The sequence below is a fragment of the Carcharodon carcharias genome, chromosome 10 (genome assembly GCF_017639515.1).
Source record: "Carcharodon carcharias isolate sCarCar2 chromosome 10, sCarCar2.pri, whole genome shotgun sequence".
NCBI classification, from domain to species: Eukaryota; Metazoa; Chordata; class Chondrichthyes; order Lamniformes; family Lamnidae; genus Carcharodon; species Carcharodon carcharias.
In genome coordinates, this window is record NC_054476.1 from 10,142,427 (window position 1) to 10,165,373 (window position 22,947).

Here is a 22,947-nt window from a genome sequence, read left to right on the forward strand (position 1 = left end):
GGAATATTGGCCTTTATTTCAAAGGGAATGGAGTATAAAATAGGGAAGTCTTGCTAAAACTATACAAGGCACTAGTTAGTCCACATCTAGAATACTGTGAACAGTTTTGGTCCCCTTATGTATGGAAAGATATACTGGTATTGGAGGCAGACAAGAGAAGGCTCACTAGGTTGATTCCGGGTATGGAGGAAATTTCTTATGAGGAGAGGTTGAGTAGGTTGGGCCTGTACTCATTGGAACTTAGAAGAATAAAAGGTGACCTTATTGAAACACAAGATTCTTAGGGGGATTGACAGGGTAGATGCTGAGAGGTTGTTTCCCCTTGTGAGAGAGTCTAGGACCAGTGGGCATAATCTCAGAGTAAGGGGTCGCCCGTTTATGACAGAGATGAGGAGGAATTTCTTCTCTCAGAAAGTAGTGAATCTATGGAATTCTTTACCGCAGAGGGCTGGAGAGGCTGGGTCGTTAAGTATATTCAAGGCTGAGATAGACAGATTTTTAATCCATAAGGGAATTAAGGGTTATGGGGAAAAGTCAGGAAAGTGGAGTTGAGGATTATCAGATCAGCCATGATCTCATTGAATGGCGGAGCAGACTCAATGGGCCGAATGTCCTACTTCTGCTCCTACGTCTTATGGAATTAACACAATGATTTAGTTAAAACTTTAGCCATGAAATTAAATGTTCCTATAAAACAAGCCACTTAAATATAAAAATGTGAACATTATTTTTTTTATTCTGCTAGGTATCTCTTCTGGACAGACTGGGGAAATCTTGCCAAAATTGAGCGCGCACAGTTGGATGGCACTGATCGCAAAGTGCTTATTAATACTGATCTGGGTTGGCCAAATGGGCTGACCTTGGATTATGATACAAGAAGGTGAGCTGAGAAAAAGCAAAGATATGAAAAATGGCCATAAAGTAATCAGTGTATAAGGGATAGGGGGCTAGAAATTTAATTAACCAACATAGATTAGGAAGGAAAGCTTTATTCTATCCTGGCTACTTGCCAGTAATCTCCTTTACTAACATTGTAAGATTAACCAGAACCACTCAATGTTACAGAAAAATACTACTCTGATTGCCTTTGAATGTGGTTTGTTGCACTCAGTTATACAGAAAATAATTCTGAGTAGTGCTGAAGTTCTTACTGAATTCACACAACTGCTGTGACAGTGTGAAACAGTTGGGTAATAGTTTTCCACCAATGCTAGGTTGGGGTTTATGAACAGTGTCTCTCTCTCTCTCTCTCTCTCGCTCTCTCTCTCTCCCCCTCTCTCTCTTCCCCACCCCCACATCGTCCCCTATCTCTCTCTGTCTCACTCCTGACCCCACGTCCTCCTTCATGATGTGTATGTATTAAGCAATCTGAAGTGTAATTTTACTCAATAAAAATCTTTCTGACAGGATCTACTGGGTGGACGCTCACTTAGACAGGATAGAAAGTTGTGATTTAAATGGAAAACTGCGTCAAGTTCTGATTGGCCAAGTTACACATCCCTTTGCCTTAACGCAGGTAAGGAGCGCCCTGTTAACACTCATTCAAGACCTGCGCATTCAGAGATTCAAAACAATGTCAAAAGTGATAGAAAATACAGACACACCATGCCAGTAACATCAAAGAACAGTGTGAACGTTGGGCTGCATTTAAGGCTCTCCTGTCAATGAAGGACAGAGCAGGTTTGTTAAACCCAGTGAGGGTTTGTCCCCCCCCCTGCCTGCTGCCTACTTGCCCACCATTGCCCCCCACTGCAGTTATACCAGCAGCAGGCATGGTGAAGGGCATCCCGCCTGCCAGCAGCTGATTGAGGCCCTTAAGTTGGCAATCAAGATCCACTTAAGGGCCGAGGGGGAGAGGCCAAGCACCCAGCCCGGCAGGTGGTGGGCAGGGGAGGGGCTCCCCCTCAATGAGCCCCCCTGGTCCCATCGGAGGGCCTCCCCTAAGGTATTACCTACCCCCCTCACTCAGGTTGGCCTCTCAAACCCTAGCCCCCTAACCCCTTGCTGTGGGCCTGTCGGCTGGGCATCCATCGAGCCCCGAAAGCACAGGCCCAAAACCTTCCAAGGCTGCAGCCGTCTAGCCTGCAGTGCCGGAGGGTTGCCGGCCTCTGATTGGCCGGCAGCTCTCTTGAGGCAGGTCTTCCTGATCCAGAAGGGAGGAATTCCCGACTCCAGCCTGAAGGCCGTTAAATGTCTGTGGGGCAGCGGGTGCTCCCCTTGGCCCAAGTATTTTTTTTTTGGCTGGTGTGTAGCGGCAGGATGGGGCGTGGAACCTAGCGCCTTGTATAATTCAACCCATGCAGTGTGGCGCTCTCTTATTATCAAAACTGGTTTGTCAGTTCAATTTATAATGTCAAAGCAATTATCTTGTAGCAATCAGAAATATGTAACAAGGGCATTCCAAGAGATCGAGAGTTTATAGACAAGAAATAGAGTAATGAGAAAGGGCCCTCAAGATAATTTCAGATGGTTGGGGAGAGGGGCTTAACTCAGTCAGGACTGTTTAGAGAGTTGAAGTTTAGGCCATAATTTAGCTCATAGAATGCACATTCTTTCACTGTCGCTGGATCAAAATCCTGGAACTCCATCCCTAACAGCATGGTGGGTGTACCTACACCACAGGGATGCAGCGGTTCAAGAAGGCAGCTCACCCACCACCTTCTCAAGGGCAATTAGGGATGGGCAATAAATGCTGGCCCAGCCAGCGACACCCACATCCCATGAAAGAAAACAATTGTAGTTTCCTTTCCCTCACCGGGCGATGCAAAACAAAGTAAGATATTGAAACAACCACTGACTTGTACAGTTACAAAAAATTGCCTATTATTCTCATTCCTGTGGTTTGTTGGCTTTTCTGGAAGTAAATAGCACATACTGCCATCATTATAATGTTGGAAACATGGGTGTATTCCCGTGATTTAGAATGAATGAATGAACGGAAATCTTGGAGTTTGTCTTCAAACGCCTGGGCCAGAATTTTCCGCTTGTCGGGCGGGGTCGGGAAGGGTCGGTCAGGAAGCCGACCACCGCCCGCGATCGGCTTCGCACTGCCATTTCACGCGGGGGGGCCAATGAAGGCCTGCCCTGCATGGATCGCGAGTGGCAGCGCTGAATGTGGGTGGGTTGGGGGGGGGGGGGAGAGGAGGAGAAGGGAGAGCTGGGCCTAGTGCGCAGTTCGAGCCTGTTTGCGAAAGGGCGATTCGATCTCCTTGAGAATGAAGCGCTTTCTTAAAAAAAAAACGAATAAAGACAATAAAAATCGAATGAAACCTGTTCCCTCGTGTCACTGTGTCACATTTTTTATTCAATTTGTATTAGCTTTAGGAACCCTCATCCCAAACCTCGTGGATGAGGTTTCCTAAAAAAACGTAAAGGTCGCTTGGCTTTTTCGTCCAGCGTAAATGTCAAGTTAATTAGCTCGTTAATGGCCTTAACGGGCCTTTCAGTTATCGGCAGACACTCAGCTAACTCTGGCACTCGCCCACTGAATGAAATATTGCGCGAGTGCGCGATGACCTCAGGACACACGCCCGACATCATCGCGCGTCATGTGACGCTCATGCGTGTCGGCTGCACCGAACGTAAAATTCTGGCCCTGCTTCCTGCCAGGGCTGTACGTTCGTTAAATTGGCTGCTTCACAGTTCAGAGGTCAGTTAGGAGTCAACCACCCTTCGATGGTTCTGGAGTCACATGTAGGCCAGAGGATTTCCTTCCCTAAAAGGATGTCAGTGAACCAGATTGGTTTTTACAGTGATTAATGATAGTTGCTATGGTCACCGTTGCTTTATATTCTAGATTTATCAATTGAGTTTAAATTCCACCAGCTGCCCCGGGGGGGATTTGAACCCATACACCAAGAGAATTAGCCTGGCGCTTTGGATTTCTCATTCCATGACATTACCACTATGTCACCACATGCCCATGGCTGGTCGAAATAAATGGTATGGGAATAGAATGTCCATGGAGATCTCCTGATCTCCCAACATAACACTAGAGGACAGATGGTCTCACAGTTTCTTGGGAGATTCCACCTCATACGGAAGGCGATCAAGAAACCCTGGAAAAATTCTACTTCTGTGTAATTTCTTTCTGGGTTAAGAAAATGCTGCTTTCTTTGTCCCTTGTGCTTGCAGCAAAAGACACTCATCATTTTAGCTGGGGTAATTTGAACAGATTTTGACAGAGCTCACTGCACTGTCTCTGGAGCAAACAAAAATAAAAGGCATTATTCTTAATTGCCACAGGATAGGCTCATAACTTTAATATGTCTTAGGATGTAATAGTGCCATCCTGTGGAGAACCAGAGCATAGCTAATGACAGTAACTATTACCCAGTGAATTAAAGGTTCGGATTACATTTATAATGCTGCCCAGCTTCGCTTTCATTGTTCCTGATATCAAATGGATCCCATAATTAAAGGCCAGCTAGTCTAACATTTGTCATTGGGAAAATGCTAGATTCCATTGTCACGGACAAAATTTGTGTCTTTCCTTACTGTCCGTGATCAATGTGTTTTGTATGTGAGGTGTATGTATTTTCTTGCCCTCACAGTGATTGTTCCAACTTATATAATTCCAGCAGCAAGCTTTTTGTGAGTCTAAAAAATAAAGGTGATTTGTTATCCCCACACTTGGCCCCAGAGGCTTAAAATAAGTGACGCCTCACTCACTCGCCTCATCCACACTATCGTTCCCACAGAGGTTTGATACAGATGAAGAATAAAACAATATGATTACAAAGTATAGTTGTCTCAGCCTCTCTTTCTTGGCAGCCCTGTAGTGATCCAGCCCTGGATGAGTTGATGCTTTTTTTTTTGTTGAAGTGAAGATCATGTAAGCAGAGGATTCTCAGTAAGTTGTGAGGTTTCTTGTAGTTAATTTCCAGGAGATTAGTTCTCAGGCGAACTTTAAGTTGGCACAGGTTGGGGAGAGTCTTTCTCCCATTTCCAAGCATTGCTTATTAACTTGTCTGTTAAGTTGACTTGCAGTTGGTTCAACTGCTTCTCTAAGGATCTTGGATAGAACTCTCTCAGCCAGCAGACAGAAAACATGGCTGCGCTTATCATGTGACTTGTACATGTTCAAAAGTCCTTTGCCCAAAGCAAGGTGAGTTGTTGGTTACACACCCTGTGTTGTCATTTGACACATTGTAATTCACCCAGTCTAGTTTGGATGAGAAACCATCATAATACTGTGGAAGAGTCATACGGACTCGAAATGTTAACTGTATTCCTCTCCGCAGATGCTGCCAGACCTGCTGAGTTTTTCCAGATATTTTTATTTTTGTTTTGGATTTCCAGCATCCGCAGTTTTTTTTGCTTTTATAATACTGTGGAGGGTTGATGGGATCCCTTGTACATTTGTCCAACACAGATTGAATTTCAACATTTCTTTTGTCCGTGGTGAAACAGAAAGATCAATCAGTTGGAAAATTGTAACTCTGTTGTTGACAGTCCATCCTTCAACAAAGAGATGTGTGAACTTCCTATCTGGCTCTGAATGTCCATACTTAATTAGTTATTTGCTTAAGACTCAGGATCATCTGGAGCCCAAAATGCCAAAGGATCACATGACTTGCAGTGGCCATTTGAATACACTGCCTCTGTCTAAAATTTTAAAAGTGTAGTCTGAAAGTTCATAACATACTGGAGCAAGTCAGCAGTATTAAGGAGGCAGTAGCAGGACATTTAGAAAATCATAACACCATCAGATAGAGCCAACATGGTTTGTGAAAGGAAAATCATATTTGACAAATTTCTTAGAGTTCTTTGAAGATGTAGCCAACAGGGTGGATAAAAGAGAACCAGTAGATCTAGTGTATTTGGTGTTCCAAAAGGCTTTTGATAAGGTGCCACACAAAGGTCACTGCACAAAATAAGAACTCTTGGCATTGGGGATGATATATTTGCATGGACAGAGGATTGGCTAACTAACTGGAAATACAGCTTGTATAAATGGATCATTTTCAGGTTGGCAAACTGTAACTAGTGAAGTGCCGCAGGGATCAGTGCTGGGAGCCCAACTATTTACAATCTATATTAATGACTTGGGTGAAGGGACTGTCTTTTTTTTCCCTCATTCTTTCATGGCATGTGGGCATTGCTGGCAAGCGCAGCATTTATTGCTCATCTCTATTTGCCCTTGAGAGCCCTTGAGAAGGTGGTGGTGAGCTGCCTTCTTGAACCGCCAAAGTCCATCTGGTGCAGACACACCCACTGTGCTGTTGGGAAGGGAGTTCCAGGATTTTGACCCAGCGACAGGGAAGGAACGGCGATATATTTCCAAGTAAGGACGGTGTGCGGCTTGGAATCATGCAGGTGGTAGCCATGCATCTGCTGCCCTTGTCCTTCTAGTTGGTAGAGTTCACGTGTTTGGAAGGTGCTGTCGAAGGAGCTTTGAAGAGTTGCTGCAGTGCATCTTGTAGTTGGTACACAGTACTGCCAGTGTGCGCCGGTGGTGGAGGGAGTGAATGTTTTAGGTGGTGGATGGGGTGTCAATCAAGTGGGCTGCTTTGTCCTTAATGGTACTGAGTTTCTTGAGTGTTGTTGGAGCTGCACTCATCCAGGCAAGTGGAGAGTATACCATCACACTCCTGACCTGTAGTTGGTGGACAAGCTTTGGTGAGTCAAGAGGTGAGTTACTCGCCACAGAATTCCCAGTCTCTGACCTACTCTTGTAGCCACAGTTCAGTTTCTGGTCAATGGTAACTGTGCACCTCCACCACCGCTCCCCCCCACCACCCCCCAACCCCCTCCCCTCCTCCACCCTGGCATGGTGATAGTGCGGGATTCAATAATGGTAAAGTTATCAAATAACAAGGGGAGAAGATTCTCTCTTGTTGGAGATGGTTGTTGCCTGGAACTTGTCTGGCGCAAATGTATTGTAGCCAAATTTGCTGACGATATAAAGATATGTAGGAAAGTAAGTTGTGAGGAGGATACTAAGAGTCTGCAAAGGGTATAAATATTTATATATAAATATAAAGTGAATGGACAAACATTTGGCAGATAGTATTTAATGTGGGAAAATGTAAGGCTGTCTACATTGGCAGGAAGAAAAAAAAGCAGAATATTATTTAAGTGGAGAGAGATTACAGAATGCTGCAGTACCAAGGGATCTGGGTGTCCTTGTACATAAATCACAAAAAGTCAACATGCAACTGTCAAATAATTCAGAAGGCAAATGGAATGTTGGTCTTGTTGCTATTGTAATGGTGAATGGAGTATAAAAGTAGGGAAGTCTTGTTACAACTGTACAGGACGTTGATGAGTTCACACCTAGAGTAGTGTGTACAGTTTGGGTCTCCATTAGGAGCGATGTACCTGCATTGGAAACAACTCAGAGAAGGTTCACTAGGCTGATTCCTGGGATGAGGGACATGCCTTACGAGGAAAGGTTGAGCAGGTTGTGCCGATACTTACTGGAACTTAGCAGAACAAGAGGTGATCTTACTGAAACTTGGAGGATTCTGAGGGGGTTTAACAGGGTAGATGCTGAGGCGATGTTTCTTCCTGTGGGGGAATCTAGAACTAGGGGGCACTGTTTAAAAATAAGGAGATAATGATAGAATTTGACAATTAAATTTTCTATTTGATGAAAAGAGAAGAATTTGCTGACATAGGGAATGGTGCCTATTTATTTCCTGAATGGACTATTCCAGATGTTAATCTGATGCGATTTGTATCGCTGCTGACCAGAACACAAAGGGTATACATTTCCCCACAGGGAAGGATGGGATGTTACCTCTGTATTCCTTCAGCCCATTCTCATGAAACAGATTGATGGGCCAAATAGCCTGGGCCTGTGCTACTATTCTTGGTGGGAAACATCTCTGCACAGGTCTGAGTCAGCAATGGAGAAATGGGAGCAATCAGAGAGAGTACAGACTATACTCTTAAGCCTGTTCAGTCACCTGGGCTCTCTGTCTGTGGTGGGCCTGGCCAGCTTGGATTTCATCCCAAGGGTCAATCCAAATGGAGTAACAAGAAAGGACAAAGCCAGGAACCAGCAAGTGAGGGGTTCAGCGAAGATTGAGGGAGCATCAAAGAAGGTAGCCAAGAAGAGATTGAAATGGTGCGGTCATCTGTAACGGAGAGAGAGAGAGAAAATGTGAGGAAGATGGGATTGCCAGGAAGAAGGAGAAGAGGAGGACCTCAGACCAGATGGGAAGATGGGGGTGGAGTGACTGAAATGCAGCGGGATTGGAAGAGGAATGGGTGACTGACAGGAGGAGAACAGTGATCAACCAGGGTAGCGGAGACCCCAAGTCAAATGGGACAAGCTGAAAGAAGAGGATTAACCCAACGGGCAATAGGTTTGGAAAAATGAAGACACGATTTTGATGTACAATTTGGAACACTGAAAAGTTGTAAAACCCCAGCTCTGAAGAAGAGTCACACTCACTCGAAACGTTAACTCTGTTTCTCTCTCCACAGATGCTGCAGAGTTTTTCCAGCATGTTCTGCTTTTGTTTCAGATATCTGGCACCTGCGGTATTTTGCTTTTATAAAACCCAATTGTTCTCTTAAGCTGAAGTTGAACTCAAATTTCTATCAACATCTCAGTGGATGGAATGATTGATAGGTGAAGCTAGGGATGTCCTGGCCAGAGTAGAGAAAACACTCCAGTGACCAAATTGGAGAGAATTAAAATACTTCCATTGCAGTTTGTAACTTGACGCTTTCTCAAAGATTTTGTGCATATATTTCAATACAAAACTGAGTATTAATATAAGGGGGTGTAGTGGGTAGGATGGGTTGGTACCAGTGGAAATGAGACAGTTTGGCTTGACCAGCTCTCAGCCTGAAGCGTGAAATCCTGGAAGTGCTTGATTATAAGAGGGCATTTTGTCGATGGGACTCATTTTCCACCATAGACTTAAATTGCACTTAAAATAAATATGGAAGACATTTGGACAACATGAAATTACATGCATTGCTCTATGTGAGAACTAAAATCTTTATTTTCACAATTAGCACGATCGCTGGATCTACTGGACAGACTGGCAAACCAAATCAGTCCAGCGTGTGGACAAGTACACAGGTCGGAACAAAGAAACCATCCTCGCCAACGTCGAGGGACTGATGGACATCATTGTCGTCTCCCCACAGAGACAAACAGGTATAGAAAGAGAAAGCATGGTTATAACGACATTGGGCAGTAATGTGTTGTGGCAGGTCACTTAATGGGACCAGAGTGAACAAGGCAAGCGACTGTGCACCTCTTTGATCAATCAGACTATAGAACTGGGAGATTAACAATGCGAATGCTGAGAAGAAAGTGTAGATTAGAGTGAGCGAATTCAATGTCAAATCAGGTACAGGAAGAGAAATAAAGGGAGGGAAGGAAAGATTGGGCAAAGAGAGAGAGAGAGGAAAAAAAGACAAGAAAAATAAAATTAAAAAGTTTTATTTTTTTTAAAAATCTCAAACAACATTTAAAACCTGAAGGATTGAGACCTCACTTGAGATAGTTAATTTTCAGTGCTGGAGAGGTTGACCGGCAGTAATTGTTTATTGATTTTCATCTTTTTAAAAGGGTACTTAGATTAAAAATAGAGAAGACCTAAATTTCTGTGGTGGGTTGGGTTCATGTCCACCATGGGACTTCTCACCACTCAGTGCATTTCATTGGTGAGGCATTCTTGCCAAGGTAATGGCAGACTGCCACAACTTAGACAGCACCTTTGGGATATTTGTATTTTAATTTTGATTTTGGTGTGTAGTTTGCACGTGGGTAACAGGCACCATTAGCCTCACCATTATTTCAGCAGTAAATTAGGGCCTATTTATTCAACAAGAGTAAGCTGTGACGGTGTTGACTCTATCAGATTTTTGTTCAAAAGCTAGATATGTCGATGGATGAATTGGTTAAAGGAACGTTCTTAATGGGCAAAGCATTCTTTTGCTTTGTTAACATGAAACTGATGAGCTAATATGCATTGAAAAACATCGACATGTTGCAAAAATTAACACAATTTATGCACAATTTCTGTCATTCATCATGACTACGGGTTCTCCCTCTCTACCTAATTTAAAATGTAAAAATTATACAGGCAAGTATAGTAGAAGAGGAGCACTGGATCATTAATTTGTTGTTGGTGCATCTTCTGTGTTACATTCCCAGGTTACAGATGCTGCTGTAAGGGCATGACTGTTAGAAATAAATCCAAACTTTACTTTAAATGATTGAATTTGTTTTAGGTACCAACTCATGTGGTGTCAATAATGGAGGATGCACACATCTTTGCTTTGCCAGGGCAACAGACTTTGTGTGCATATGTCCTGATGAGCCAGATGGACGGCTATGCTCAGTAGGTGAGTAATAATCTTAAAGCCACAAACCTCAAAAGTTACTCCCAAATAGTTGTGGCGTGTCTGTATTTTAGGCAGAAAACACTGACAGAAATAAGTGCCTATTAAAAAAGATTTCCAAAGATGGAACATTTCAGGTAGAAGTAATATGCATCTTAACATTCTTTTTAATATATAATATATATATTTAGAGAAGTGAATTTGAAATAAGATAAGTATCTAAATTTTGTGCCAATTCAGACGGGCTATTCTTTAAAAATGTCACCCTTGTGTCACAATTATCCTGATTCTTCCCAGTTCTGTGCAGTTATTGCACCATTTTGAATTCACATACTGCATCAGTTAATAATCAAAAAGGCATCTTTCTTGCCCATGCATAGCTGCTGTTATACCCTGTCAGCAGTTGGAAGGAGCTAAATGGTATGTCTAAAATAATTTTCCCTCTGGTTTTGCATGTAATTGGTTTCCATGGTCGTTCTTGATTACCTGATGGTCAAGTGAAGTAAATATTTAACTAATCTCCTTTTCCTGGTAATCTACACATCATCCACCCGTTTTCTTTCTTAAAAACATAGGCCAGGATTTTCCGGTGGTGGGGGCGGTCCCCGGCGCGGCCAGCGTGTATCGCTGCTGGGGTGGGGGCAGGAGGAGGGTACGTGGGTGCGTACAATAAAAGTGCTCTGAGGCCCAGAGCCGCCTTAATAGACCTGTTAATTGTTGTGCTGCCGACTCCCGCGCACGCCTTCTGACCGAGATATCGCGCAAGTGCGTGATGATGTCGGGACGCTCGCCCAACGTCATCGTGCGTCCTTTTATCCTCATTTGGATCGGGTATGCGCCCGCCCAGCAAGCGCAATATTCTGCCTGTAGGCTGGAGTCAGAGCCAGAAAGCGGAAGTTGGGATTAACCCCATCGTTACGATCCTGCCTCTGTCCCAGCAGTGCCAGGAGGTAGAATTTTCCTCTCCCAGAGGACGGGGAGGGCCTGCAGGTAGAGATGGAGGTGGGTCATTGCCAAGGCCAGGTTAAAGGGCCAATCTCTATTCCAGTTCTTCATTGCCATCAGTGGCTCCAACAAATAAAGTTAAATTTGCAGATGTGTGTGGAGCTCCCTCACTCACAGCCCCTTAACACTCCCCTTCACTGCCTACACTTCTTTACCCACTTCACCGCTCTCACTTACCCATCCTTTCCCCCCAACTTCACTCTCTCCAACCCCCTTCAGCCCCATCCAATATGCCCCTAATCCCCAACCCGTTCACACAGTTTCCACTTTATCAATTGTACTCTCAGTCTCTAGTAATAACATTTGGACGACATTGAAAAGCTCATAAATCTGTCAAAATAAACATTTGCTTGAATAGGCCCTTGAAAAATGATTATCCTCTTCAGAATGTCATAAATATGTCAAAATAAATATCGCTTGAAAAGGCATAAATCTGTCAAAGCTGTCAAATTCTCATTCCCCAGGACAACTGAATAAACAAACTCTGCACTGCAGAATCTATTAGTGCTTTTGACGTCATCCAAAAACTCATATATCTGTCAAAGCTTTCCTACCAGTCTATAATTAGGGTGTTCCATTCCTTTCAAAATTTCCAAACACTATGCTATGTCTGCTTCTGAAAGCTGACCAGTTCCTTCACACCTAGGTTGATATCGGATAGTCCATCTGGTTTCATTCCCTTTTATTGACTTGTGGCGGTTTGATGCAACTGAGTGGCTTGCTGGGCCATTTCAGAGGGCATTTAAAAGTCAACCACATTACTGCAGATCTGGAGTCACATGTAGACCAGACCAGGTGAGGGCGTCAAATTTCCTTCCCTAAAGGAGATTAGTGAACCAGGTGGGTTTTTACGACAATCAACAATGGTTTCATGGTCATCATTAGACTTTTAATTCCAGATTTTTATTGAATACAAATTCCATCATCTGTTGTGATGGGATTCAAACCCAGGTCTTCAGATTACCCTGGGTCTCTGGATTACCAGTCCAGTGAAAAAAGAAGATGGTTGTAGTTGTTGTTGGTGGTCATTCATCTCATTTCCAGGACATCACTGCAGGAGTTCCTCAGGGTAGGCCTAGGATGGTTGTCCTAGGCCCAGCCATCTTCGGCTGCTTCATCAATGACCTTCCTTCCATCATAAGGTCAGAAGTGGGGATGTTCGCTGATGATTGCACAATATTCAGCACCATTTGCGACTCCTCAGAGGCTTAAGCAGTCCATGTCCAAATGCAGCAAGACTTGGACAAGATACAGGCTTGGGCTCTCAAGTGGCAAGTAACGTTCGTGCCATACAAGTGCCAGGCAATGACCATCTCCAACAAGATAAAATCTAACCATCTCCCCTTGACATTCAATGGCAGTACCATCATTGAATCCCCCACTATCAACATCCTGGAGGTTACCATTGACCAGAAAATGATCTGAACTAGCCATGTAAATACTGTGGCTACAAGAACAGGTCAGAGGCTAGGAATTGTGCGGTAAATAACTCACCTCCTGACTCCCCGAAGCCTGTCCGCCATCTACAAGACACAAGGAGTGTGATGGAACACTCTCCACTTGCCTGGATGAGTGCAGCTCCAACAACACTCTAGAAGCTTGACACCAACCAGGACAAAGCAGCCCGCTTGATTGGCATCACATCTGCGAATATTCAGTCCCTCCACCACCGACACACAGTAGCAGCAGCGTGTACCATCTACAAGGTGCACTGCAGGAATTCACCAAGACTCCTTAGACAGCACCTTCCAAACCCATGATCATTACCATCTAGAAGGACAAGGGCAGCAGATAGATGGGAACACCACCACCTGGAACTTCCCCTCCAAGCCACTCACCATCCTGACTTGGAAATATATCACCGTTCCTTCACTGTCGCTGGGTCAAAATCCTGGAACTCCCTTCCTAACAGCACTGTGGGTGTACCTACACCACATGGACTGCAGCGGTTCAAGAAGGCAGCTCAACACCACCTGCTCAGGTGCAATTAGGGATGGGTAATAAATGCCGGCCCAGCCAGAGAAGCGCACATCCCATAAATGAATTTTTTTTAAATGTAGTGGAAGACTTTGATAACTAGTTTATCTGTTTACTCCTCATAGAATCATAGAAAACCACAGCATAGTAATAGATCATTCAGCCCATCTGTTTTTAATTCTTTCATGGGATGTTGGCATCGCTGGCTAGGCCAGCATTTTTAATGCCCATCCCTAATTGCCCTTGAGAAGGTGTTCCATGTTGTGTAGGTACACCCACAGTGCTGTTAAGAAGGGCGTTCCAGGATTTTGAGCCAGCGACAGTGAAGGAATGGCGATACATTTCCAAGTCAGGATGGTAAGTGACTTGGAGGGGCATTTCCAGGTGGTGGTGTTCCCATACATCTGCTACGCATATACTTCTAGATGGTAGAGGTTGTGGGTTTGGAAGATGCTGTCTAAGGAGTCTTGGTGATCTGCTGCAGTGCATCTTGCAGGTGGTACATACTGCTGCCAATGTGCATCAGCGGTGGAGGGAGCGAATGTTTAAGATGGTGGATGGGGTGTCAATCAAGCGGGGCTGTTTTGTCCTGAACGATGTCAAGCTTCTTGAGTGTTGTTGGAGCTGCACTCATCCAGGCAAGTGGGGAGTATTCCATCACACTCCTGACTTGTGCCTTGTAGACGGTGGACAGGCTTTGGGGAGTCAGGTGATGAGTTACTCGCTGCAGGATTCCTAGCCTCTGACCTGCTCTTGTAGCCACAGTATTTATATAGCTAGTCCAGTTAAGTTTCTGCTCAATGGTAACCCCCCGGGATGTTGATAGTGGGGGATTCAGTGATGGTAATATCATTGAGTGTCAAGGAGCAATGGTTTATTCTCTCTTGTTGAAGATGGTAATTGCCTGGCACTTGTGTGGCGTGAAGTTACTTGCCACTTCTCAGCCCAAGCCTGGATATTGTCCAGGTCTTGCTGCATTTGGACATGGACTGCTTCAGTATCTGAGGAGTCGCGAATGGTGCTGAACATTGTGCAATCATCAGCGAACATCCCCACTTCTGACCTTATGATGGAAGGAAGGTCATTGGTGAAGCTGTTGAAGATGGTTGGGCCAAGGGCACTACCCTGAGGAACTCCTGCAGTGATGTCCTGGAGCTGAGATGATTGGTCATTAAAGAGCACAGAGAGAGAGGCGAGAGGCCTTTAAAGAGCGCGAGAGGAAAAAGAGCGCAGAGAGCAGCTGATTGGTGAGTATCTCTAGTCTTTAAAGTAAAAGTAAAGTCTTTAGTTTGTGTTTAAGTCTCTCGTTTTTTTTTCTCTTTTGTTTAAAAATAGCTTGTTAAGTGTAAGATCGATACTGGTGTGTAAAAAAGATAATTACAATAAAGTGTAAAGAGTAGGGGATTCTTCAAGCATAAAGATCAGGGACACTAGAGTAATTAATTAGTTAAATTAAATACAATAGCAATGGCAGGATGAGTGATGTGTTGCTACTGCAGCATGTGAGAACTGTTGGACACCAAGGTGATCCAGAGTGAATACATCTGTAGTAAGTGTTTGCAGCTCGAGGAACTGCGGATCTGAGTTGAGGAGCTGGAGTCCGAGCTGCAGACATTGCACCACATCAGGGAGGGGAAACGTTACTTGGACACTTTGCTTCAGGAGGCGGTCACACCCCTCAGGTTAGGTCATTCAAACTTGGTCTGTGATCAGGGACAGGAGGATGTGACTGCAGGTGAAGCAGGTATGGGGACCTGGGGTTAGCGTTTAAGGAGCCTTGGGCCGTGCAACTGTCCAACAGTTACTAGGTTCTTCCAAGTTGTGTTGACGAGAGCAGGGAATGCAGGGAGGATGTGCAAACTGACCACGGCACCGTGGTACAAGGAGCCATGTAAGTTGGGGGAGGAAATAGGAACATAGTAATGGTAGGGGAGAGTATAATTAGGGGGATAGATACTGTTCTCTGCAGCCATGAGCATGAGTCCCGAAGGCTGTGTTGCCTGCCCGGTGCCAGGGTTAAGGACATCTCCTCGGGGCTGGAGGGGATCTTGGAGTGGGAGGGGAGGGATCCAGTTGTTGTCGTACACATTGGTACCAATGACATTGATAGGACTAGAAAGAAGGATCTGCTGAAAGAATTTGAACAGTTAGGAGCTAAATTGAAAAGCAGAACCTCCAAGGTAATAATCTCGGGATTACTACCTGAGCCACGGGCAAACTGGCACAGGGTAAATAAAGTCAAGGAGTTAAGCGTGTGGCTCAGAGATTGGTGTGGGAGGAATGGGTTTCAGTTCATGGGGCACTGGCATCGGTACTGGGGTAGAAGGGAGCTGTTCTGGTGGGACGGACTTCACTTGAACCACACTGGGGCCTGTGTCCTGGCAAATCGAATAAAGCTCTCTGTGGAGAGAGCTTTAAACTAAATAGAGGTGGGGAGGAATTTGGAGAGGGGATATGTGAGCTTACAAAGCTAAAGGATATGGCAGCATTGCAGGGCAGCTATTTAGGTAATGATACCCAGCATGTGACAGGAAGGGACAGACTGTACAACCATAAAAAAACAGCAGCAAATAGGGTCAAAGGGGGAAAAAATGGTAAAAAGGTAAAATTAATGGCTCCTTACTTAAATGCAAAATAAATGAATTAACGGCACAAATAGAGGTTAATGGGTATGATCTTATAGCCATTACGGAGACATGGTTACAAGGAGATCAAAGCTGGAAACTAAATATTCAGGGATAGGTGACTTTTCAAAAGAACAGGTAAGAAGGAAAGGGTGGTGGGGTAGCTTTGTTAGTACGAGATGGAGGAAGTACAATATCAAGAAATGATCTTGGATTGGAAGTTATGGAATCCAAATGGGTGGAGGTAAGAAATAACAAGGGAAGAAGACACTGGTGGGAGTAGTCTATAGGCCCCCTAACAGTAGCTATACTGTAGGACAGAAAATAGCTCAGGAAATAATGAGGGCATGTAAAAAAGGTGGTATATTAATCATGGGTGACTTTTATCTCCATGTAGATTGGGAAAATCAAATTGGCAAAAGTATCCATGAGCAAGAATTCATAGAGCCATTGGGACAGTTTTCTAGGACAATATGTTGTGGATCCAACCTGGGATCAGACTGTTTTGGATCTGGTAATGTGTAATGAGGCAGGTTTAATAAATAATCGCAGAGTAAAAGATCCCCTAGGAAACAGTGACCATAACATGGTAGAATTTAGTATTCAGTATGAGAGTGAGAAACTTGGGTTGGAAACAACTCTTCTAAACTTAAATAAGGGTAATTACAAAGGAATAAGCGTAGAGTTGGCTGGAGTGGACTGGGAAAGTCATTTAGCAGAAAAGACAGTTGATGAACAATGGCAGATGTATAAGAAAATAGTTCATGACTCACAACAAAGATATATCCCAGTGAGCAAGAAGGATTCTAGGAAGGGGATAAACCAACTATGGTTAAACAAGGAAGTTAAGGATACTATCAAATTGAAAGAAAAAACATATAATGTGGCAAAGATTAGTGGTAAGCCAAAGGATGGGGAAAGTTTTAAAAACCAACAAAAGATGACCAAAAAATAATAAAGAGGGAGAAAATAAACTTTGAGGGTAAACTAGCAAGTAATATAAAAATGGACAATAAGAGCTTCTTTAAATATGTAAAAAGGAATAGAAAGGCCAAAGTGAACATAGACCCCTTAGAGAATGAGGCTGGGGAAATAATAATGGGAACCAGGAAATGGCAGAGGAGTTGAATAAATAATTTGCATCAGCCTTCATGGTAGAAGACACTAATAGCATTCCAAAAATACTTAATAATCAAGGGGCAAAATGGATGGAGGAAATAAGTACAATAACTATCACTAGAGAAAAAGTACTAGGGAAACTAACGGGGCTAAAGGCCAATAAGTCCCCTGGACCTGATGGGTTGCATCTTAGGATATTAAAGGAAGTAGCTGCAGAGGTAGTGGATGCACCGGTAGTAATCTTCCAAGGATCCTTAAATTCTGGAAAGGCCCAATGTAACACCCTTATTCAAAAAGGGAGGGAGACAAAAACCAGTTAATTATAGGCCAGTTAGCTTAACATCCATCATTGGGAAAATGTTAGAGTCGATTATAAAGGATGCAATAGCAGAGCATTTGTAAATACATAACATAATCAAGCAAAGTCAGCATGGCTTCATGAAGGGTAAATAATGCCTGACAAATTTATTAGAATTCTTTGAGGAGGTAACAAGCAGGATAGATAAAGGGGAACCAGTAGATGTAATAGATTTGGATTTCCAAAAGGTGTTTGATAAAGTACCGCACATAAGGCTACTTAATAAAGTAAGAGCCCATGGTGTTGGGGGTAGTATATTATCATGGATAGAGGATTGGCCAACTAATAGAGGACAGAGAGTTGGGATAAGGGGGACATTTTCAGAATGGTAACCTGTAACTAGTGGAGTACCACGGGGATCAGAGCTGGGGCCACAATTATTTACAATATATATTAATGACTTGGAGAAGGGAAGTGAATGTACTATCGCCAAGTTTGTGGATGACACAAAAAATAGGTCAGAAGGTAGGTGGTGAGGATGATACCAAGAGTCTACAGAGGGATATAGACAGGTTAAGTGAGTGGGCAAAAACTTGAATAGCAGAGCAGACTCAATGGGCCAAATGGCCGACTTCCGCTCCTACGTCTTATGGGCTTGTTAGGTCCTGCAACAACCACAACCATCTTCCTTTGTGCTAGGTATGACTCCAACCAGTGGAGAGATTTCTCTGATTCTCATTGACTCCAGTTTTGCTAGTGTTCTTCACATAAGCAACCAAGCCCGCTCCCACTCTTCTATTCAATCCCAATGCCCTTGAATATTCTTCTTTATATTCTCTTCAGGCAATGATGGAGTGTGCGTGTGAGTGTGAGTGTGTGTGCTGGGCTTTTCCACCTATAATTATCTCCATCTTTTGGAAAGAATTCCCTCTTTATTTGGCACCTCCTTCAACTAGATTGGCTCAGATCTGAAGTTAGTTACATAGGAACGAAAGGTGCTGAGCACTGTGACATAGCTTTCATTTACAGACTTTGAAGATGCACCTATGGTCAAAGGTGGTGTAACGCAATTTGAACATAATGACTAATTAATGAACACAATTTTTTGCAGTTCCCGGGTATATGCCTCCATATCCAGAAACCACCAGCTCTAATGAGAAAGTTGACACAGGGGGCGCGCACAAACCCTTAGATTCTTTCCCTGAAAAGCCCACGGATTCTGTGGAGAATACAAGCGAGAGGTAAGTGTGCAGATTGTTACCCTCGTTATATAATGCCTTCTGCCAGATCCAGGATGGTTTTGATTTTATTCAAGTTAACCTTGGGACAAATTTTGAAGGCTGGAATTGCCTTCACCCTGGGCACTTATGCTGCTATTTGCAAACCAGATGACAGCAGAACCAGCTGAACGCTGTTGCCTCCTAATTAACAGTTCAAACGAGGCAATAAACAAATTCAATTTAATGCGGTTTCTCTAACTGCAAGGGGAGCTTGAGCCTGCAGAAGGAAATATCAGGTTCGTTGTGCAGCTACATGGTGAGACTTGCTCAGCATGAAATGGAAAATGAAATAAATCCCGACAAATTCCATTTGGAATTGAGGACTGAGCATTACGTTGGTTTACATTCACGACTGAGCTCAAAATATTCCCGTAAATGTAACATGGCGAAAATTCGCTTCAGTTATAGCGCTGTGATTTTGTCCGTGGATTTTTATAGCAGTTCTGGAATCGGTACATTAAGAGCAGAAAGGTTATTTTCCCTTATGTTTCTGATGCTGGAGGCTGCAAAGTAAATAGACAGTAACTCTAATGTGTGAGAGATGTTACAAGTCTTATGGCAGTCTGTGGATTTGGTATTATTAACAGTTTAAAATTGATCTTGCTGTCATCACAAATCGCGAACCTATTCACCGTCGGTCAGGAATTATGTTTCGGCAGTGTAATGGCACGTCCAGTACCAGATGAGCATGTATACTATCATTTATATATATATCCGTCCAGAGAGCCCCCTTTGAGAGCCCTGTTAGTGAGGGTCCCAGGCCACCAGAGAGGAGCAGGATGGTTCCCAGTGGCAGTGAAAGAATTTCCCATTCTGGGTGGGAAAAGTAATTCGGTCAAATAATTGCTCAAGTCCAACCTGAATCCCAGACCTGATAATAAGGTTTGTTTTATGCCGCCTCAGAAATTAAAATAAGGCAACTGCCATAAATAATAGCGACACTGAGCTATGCTCGTGCAGTGGCTGAAAGTGTGGGAGTGTTTGTCACATCATGTGATCGCAGGTATTTCACTGGAAAACAGTACTGCCCTCAAGGGGAATGAAAGTTAGATTATTTTATATATCCTCACCTGATAAATTCTTTAAGAGCTGCACGTGTCACAGCACAGATGCCACTTACACCTGTGTGACTGCAAACCAAAATGTTGCACTTTGCAATTTTAATAATTACCTTTGGTATCAGGAATCCAAGACCTTGGTTGACGGAGTCAAATTATAATTAGGTCTTTCAAATTGTGTGCCACGGTTTTGCCAGAAGCCTTGCTGTGTTCGCTGCCACTGGCTCTCTACCTGTGAGCAGATGTGAACAAGCCCAGGTTGATGTTTAACTAGAGAGAGGCTACAGCATGCTGATTCAGAGGGGGACCTGCATGTCCTTTTACATTACTCATATAAAGTCAGCATGCTGGTTACTGCAAGTAATTAGGAAGGCAACTGGAATGTTTGCTATTATTGCAAAGGGAATGGAGTATAAATGTAGGGAAGTCTTGCTACGGATGTACAGGTTGAGACCAAACCTAGAGCACTGTGCAGATTTGGTTACCTTACTGAAGGAGGGACCAACTTGCAGTAGAAGCAGTGCAGAGGAAGTTCACTAGGTTGATTCCTGGGATGAGGGGTTGGTCTTATGAAGAAAGGTTTGAGCAGATTGGGTCTATACTCATCGGGGTTTCGAAGAACAAGAGGTGATCTTATTGAAACATATACGGTTCTGAAGGGACTTGACAGGGTAAATACTGAGAGGATACTGTGGGAGAATCCACAACAAGGGGGTACAGTTTAAAAATGAGGGGTCTCGCATTTAAGATGGATATGAGGAAGAACTTCTCCTTTGGGCACCATTAGTGTTTGGACTTCTCTCCCCCAGCAAGCAGTGAAGGCTGGGTTATTGAATATATTGAAGACTGAGTTAGACAGATTTTTGATTGACAAGGAAGTCAAAGGTTATAGGGCACAGGTAGGAAAGTAGAATTAAGGCCACAGTCAGGTTGAATAGCATTATTGATTGGCAGAGTTGGTTTGAGGGGCCAAATGGCCTATTCCTGCTCCTATTTCTTACATTCTTAGGTCAGTTGTAACATCTGGAGCTGTCTGATAGCTTTTTGAACTTGAGTGAGATAGATGTTTGCTGGCTATGTAACCGTCTCTGGTAAGCAGAGTTCAACACCTTTAAGAGAGGAGAAGGGAAAACGATGAAGAGAAAGAAATTGCCTTCTGCTGCTACTTTACCACGGCAGTCTGATGGTAATTGCAAGGCATGTGTTGCATCATTGCTCGTAGATTGAAATGTTCGTTCAACATTTGAAATGCTTGCGTAACCATCATAGATGAATGAATGATCGCCCGATTATTCACATTAATAAACCATTAAATAATCTTCATCTCGCAGGGTTAGTAGTGCCAGTTATAAGTATTGAAATGGTCAGCAGTGATGTTGTAAACTTTTCAGTTTCATGTCAGTTGCTAAATGCAATGTTTTTTTCTCCAGCTGTTCTCAGAAAGATGCAACTCAAGGTCTGTGTGACCGGAATGTAAACCAGGTGTTGCCTGCGATAACTGGTACGTTTCTGCACAGTGGAATGAGGCTAAGAAAATCTTGTGTGTTCGACTGTGATCGGTTCCCCCGTATTTTATTTTAATTCATTCTTGGGATATGCACGATGCTAGAAAAGCCAGTAATTATTGTCCTGTTTTAGTTACTCTTGCGAAGGTGGTGGTGAGTCCTCTTGAACTGCTGCAGTCCAATGAAGGTAGGGAGTTCCAGGATTTTGACCCAGCAATGGTGAAGGAACAACAACTTATATTTATAAAGCACCTTTACCTTTGTGAAATGGCCCAAGGCACCTCACACAAGCAAATAAAATTTGACACTGAGCAACATAGGAACATGGGAACACGGGAACAGGAGTGGGCCATTCAGCCCATTGCGCCTGCTCCGCTGTTCAATTAGATCATGGCTGATCATCTGCCTCAACACCACTTCCCTGTACTATCTCCATATCCCTTGATGTCATTAGTCTCCTAGAAATTTCTGTCTTGAACGTGCTCAATGGCTGAGGTTCCACAGTCCTCTAGGATAGAGAATTCCAAAGATTCATTGCCCTCTGAATGAAGAAATTCCTCCACATCTCAGTCTTAAATGGCCTACCCCTTATTCTGAGATTGTGCCCTCTGATGGGGAGGTGATGGCGTAGTGGTATTGTTGCTGGGCTAGTAATCCAGATACCCCCCAGGGTAGTGCTCTGGGGACCTGAGTTCGAATCCTGCCACGGCAGATGGTGGAATTAGAATTCAGTAAAAATCTGCAATTAAAAGTCTGATGATGACCATGAAACCATTGCTGATTGTTGTAAGAACCCATCTGGTTCACTAATGTCCTTTAGGGAAGGAAATCTGCTGTCCTTACCTGGTCTGGCCTACATGTGACTCCAGACCCACAGCAATGTGGTTGACTCTTAAATGCCCTCTGAACAAGGGCAATTGGGGATGGGCAATCAATGCTGGCCCAGCCAGCAACACTCACATCCCATGAATGAATTTTAAAAAAACTTTTAGACTCACCAGCCAGGGGAAACATCTGATCTACATCCACCCCATCACACCCTGTAATAATTTTACACATTTCAATGAGGTCACCCCTCATTCTTCAAAACCCCAAGGAATACAGACCCAGTCTCCCCAATCTCTCCTCATAAGACATTCCAGGGATTAACCTGGTGATCCTCTGTTGCACTCCCTCTATGGCCAGTATGGCAATATAAGGAGGTATAAGGAGGGCAAATGACCGAAAGCTTGGTCATAGAGATGGATATTAAGGAGGAAGCAGGAAGAAGGGAAGTGAAGAGATATATGAGGGAATTCCAAAGCTTCGGGTTTCACCAGTTGAAGGTATGGCTGCCACTGATGAAGGAATGATATATATGTCCCAAGTTGTGACGTTGTGTGATTTGGATGGAAACATGGAGATGAAGCTGTTCCCATGTACCTGCTGCCCTCACTCTTCTGGGTGTTGGAAGTTGCAGGTTTGGGAGATGCTGGTGAAGAAACCAGGGTAAGTTACTCTAGTACACCCTGTAGATAGTACAATGCCCAGGTGTACATCAGGAGTGGGTTTTTAAGGTGTTAGATGAGCTTTGCCCCAACTCTATTGAAGCCCTTACCATTTAAAATCCACATTCTCAATTTTTAAGGAATCCATGAAAGATGCAGAGAGTTTTAGTTCACTGTTGAAGACATTCCTTTCATGGTCTCTGTCTTCCGTTGGCAGCATTACATTAGTCCTTCAGCCTGTTTTGTCACTGGTTGACAACACATCGTCGGGTTTCAAAAC

General features: G+C 43.7%; 1 protein-coding gene across 3 annotated transcripts in view; it reads left to right on the plus strand.

Annotated features, from left to right (window-relative positions):
* lrp4 (low density lipoprotein receptor-related protein 4) overlaps positions 1–22,947 on the plus strand; it is a 422,664-nt gene that overhangs the window by 371,972 nt on the left and 27,745 nt on the right. For all 3 annotated transcript variants that reach the window (XM_041197751.1, XM_041197752.1, XM_041197754.1), the window contains exons 30-35: positions 746–880; positions 1,408–1,516; positions 8,977–9,121; positions 10,204–10,317; positions 18,449–18,578; positions 21,106–21,176. In XM_041197751.1, the coding sequence (XP_041053685.1) occupies positions 746–880; positions 1,408–1,516; positions 8,977–9,121; positions 10,204–10,317; positions 18,449–18,578; positions 21,106–21,176 (704 nt within the window). The remainder of the gene's footprint in view (positions 1–745; positions 881–1,407; positions 1,517–8,976; positions 9,122–10,203; positions 10,318–18,448; positions 18,579–21,105; positions 21,177–22,947) is intronic.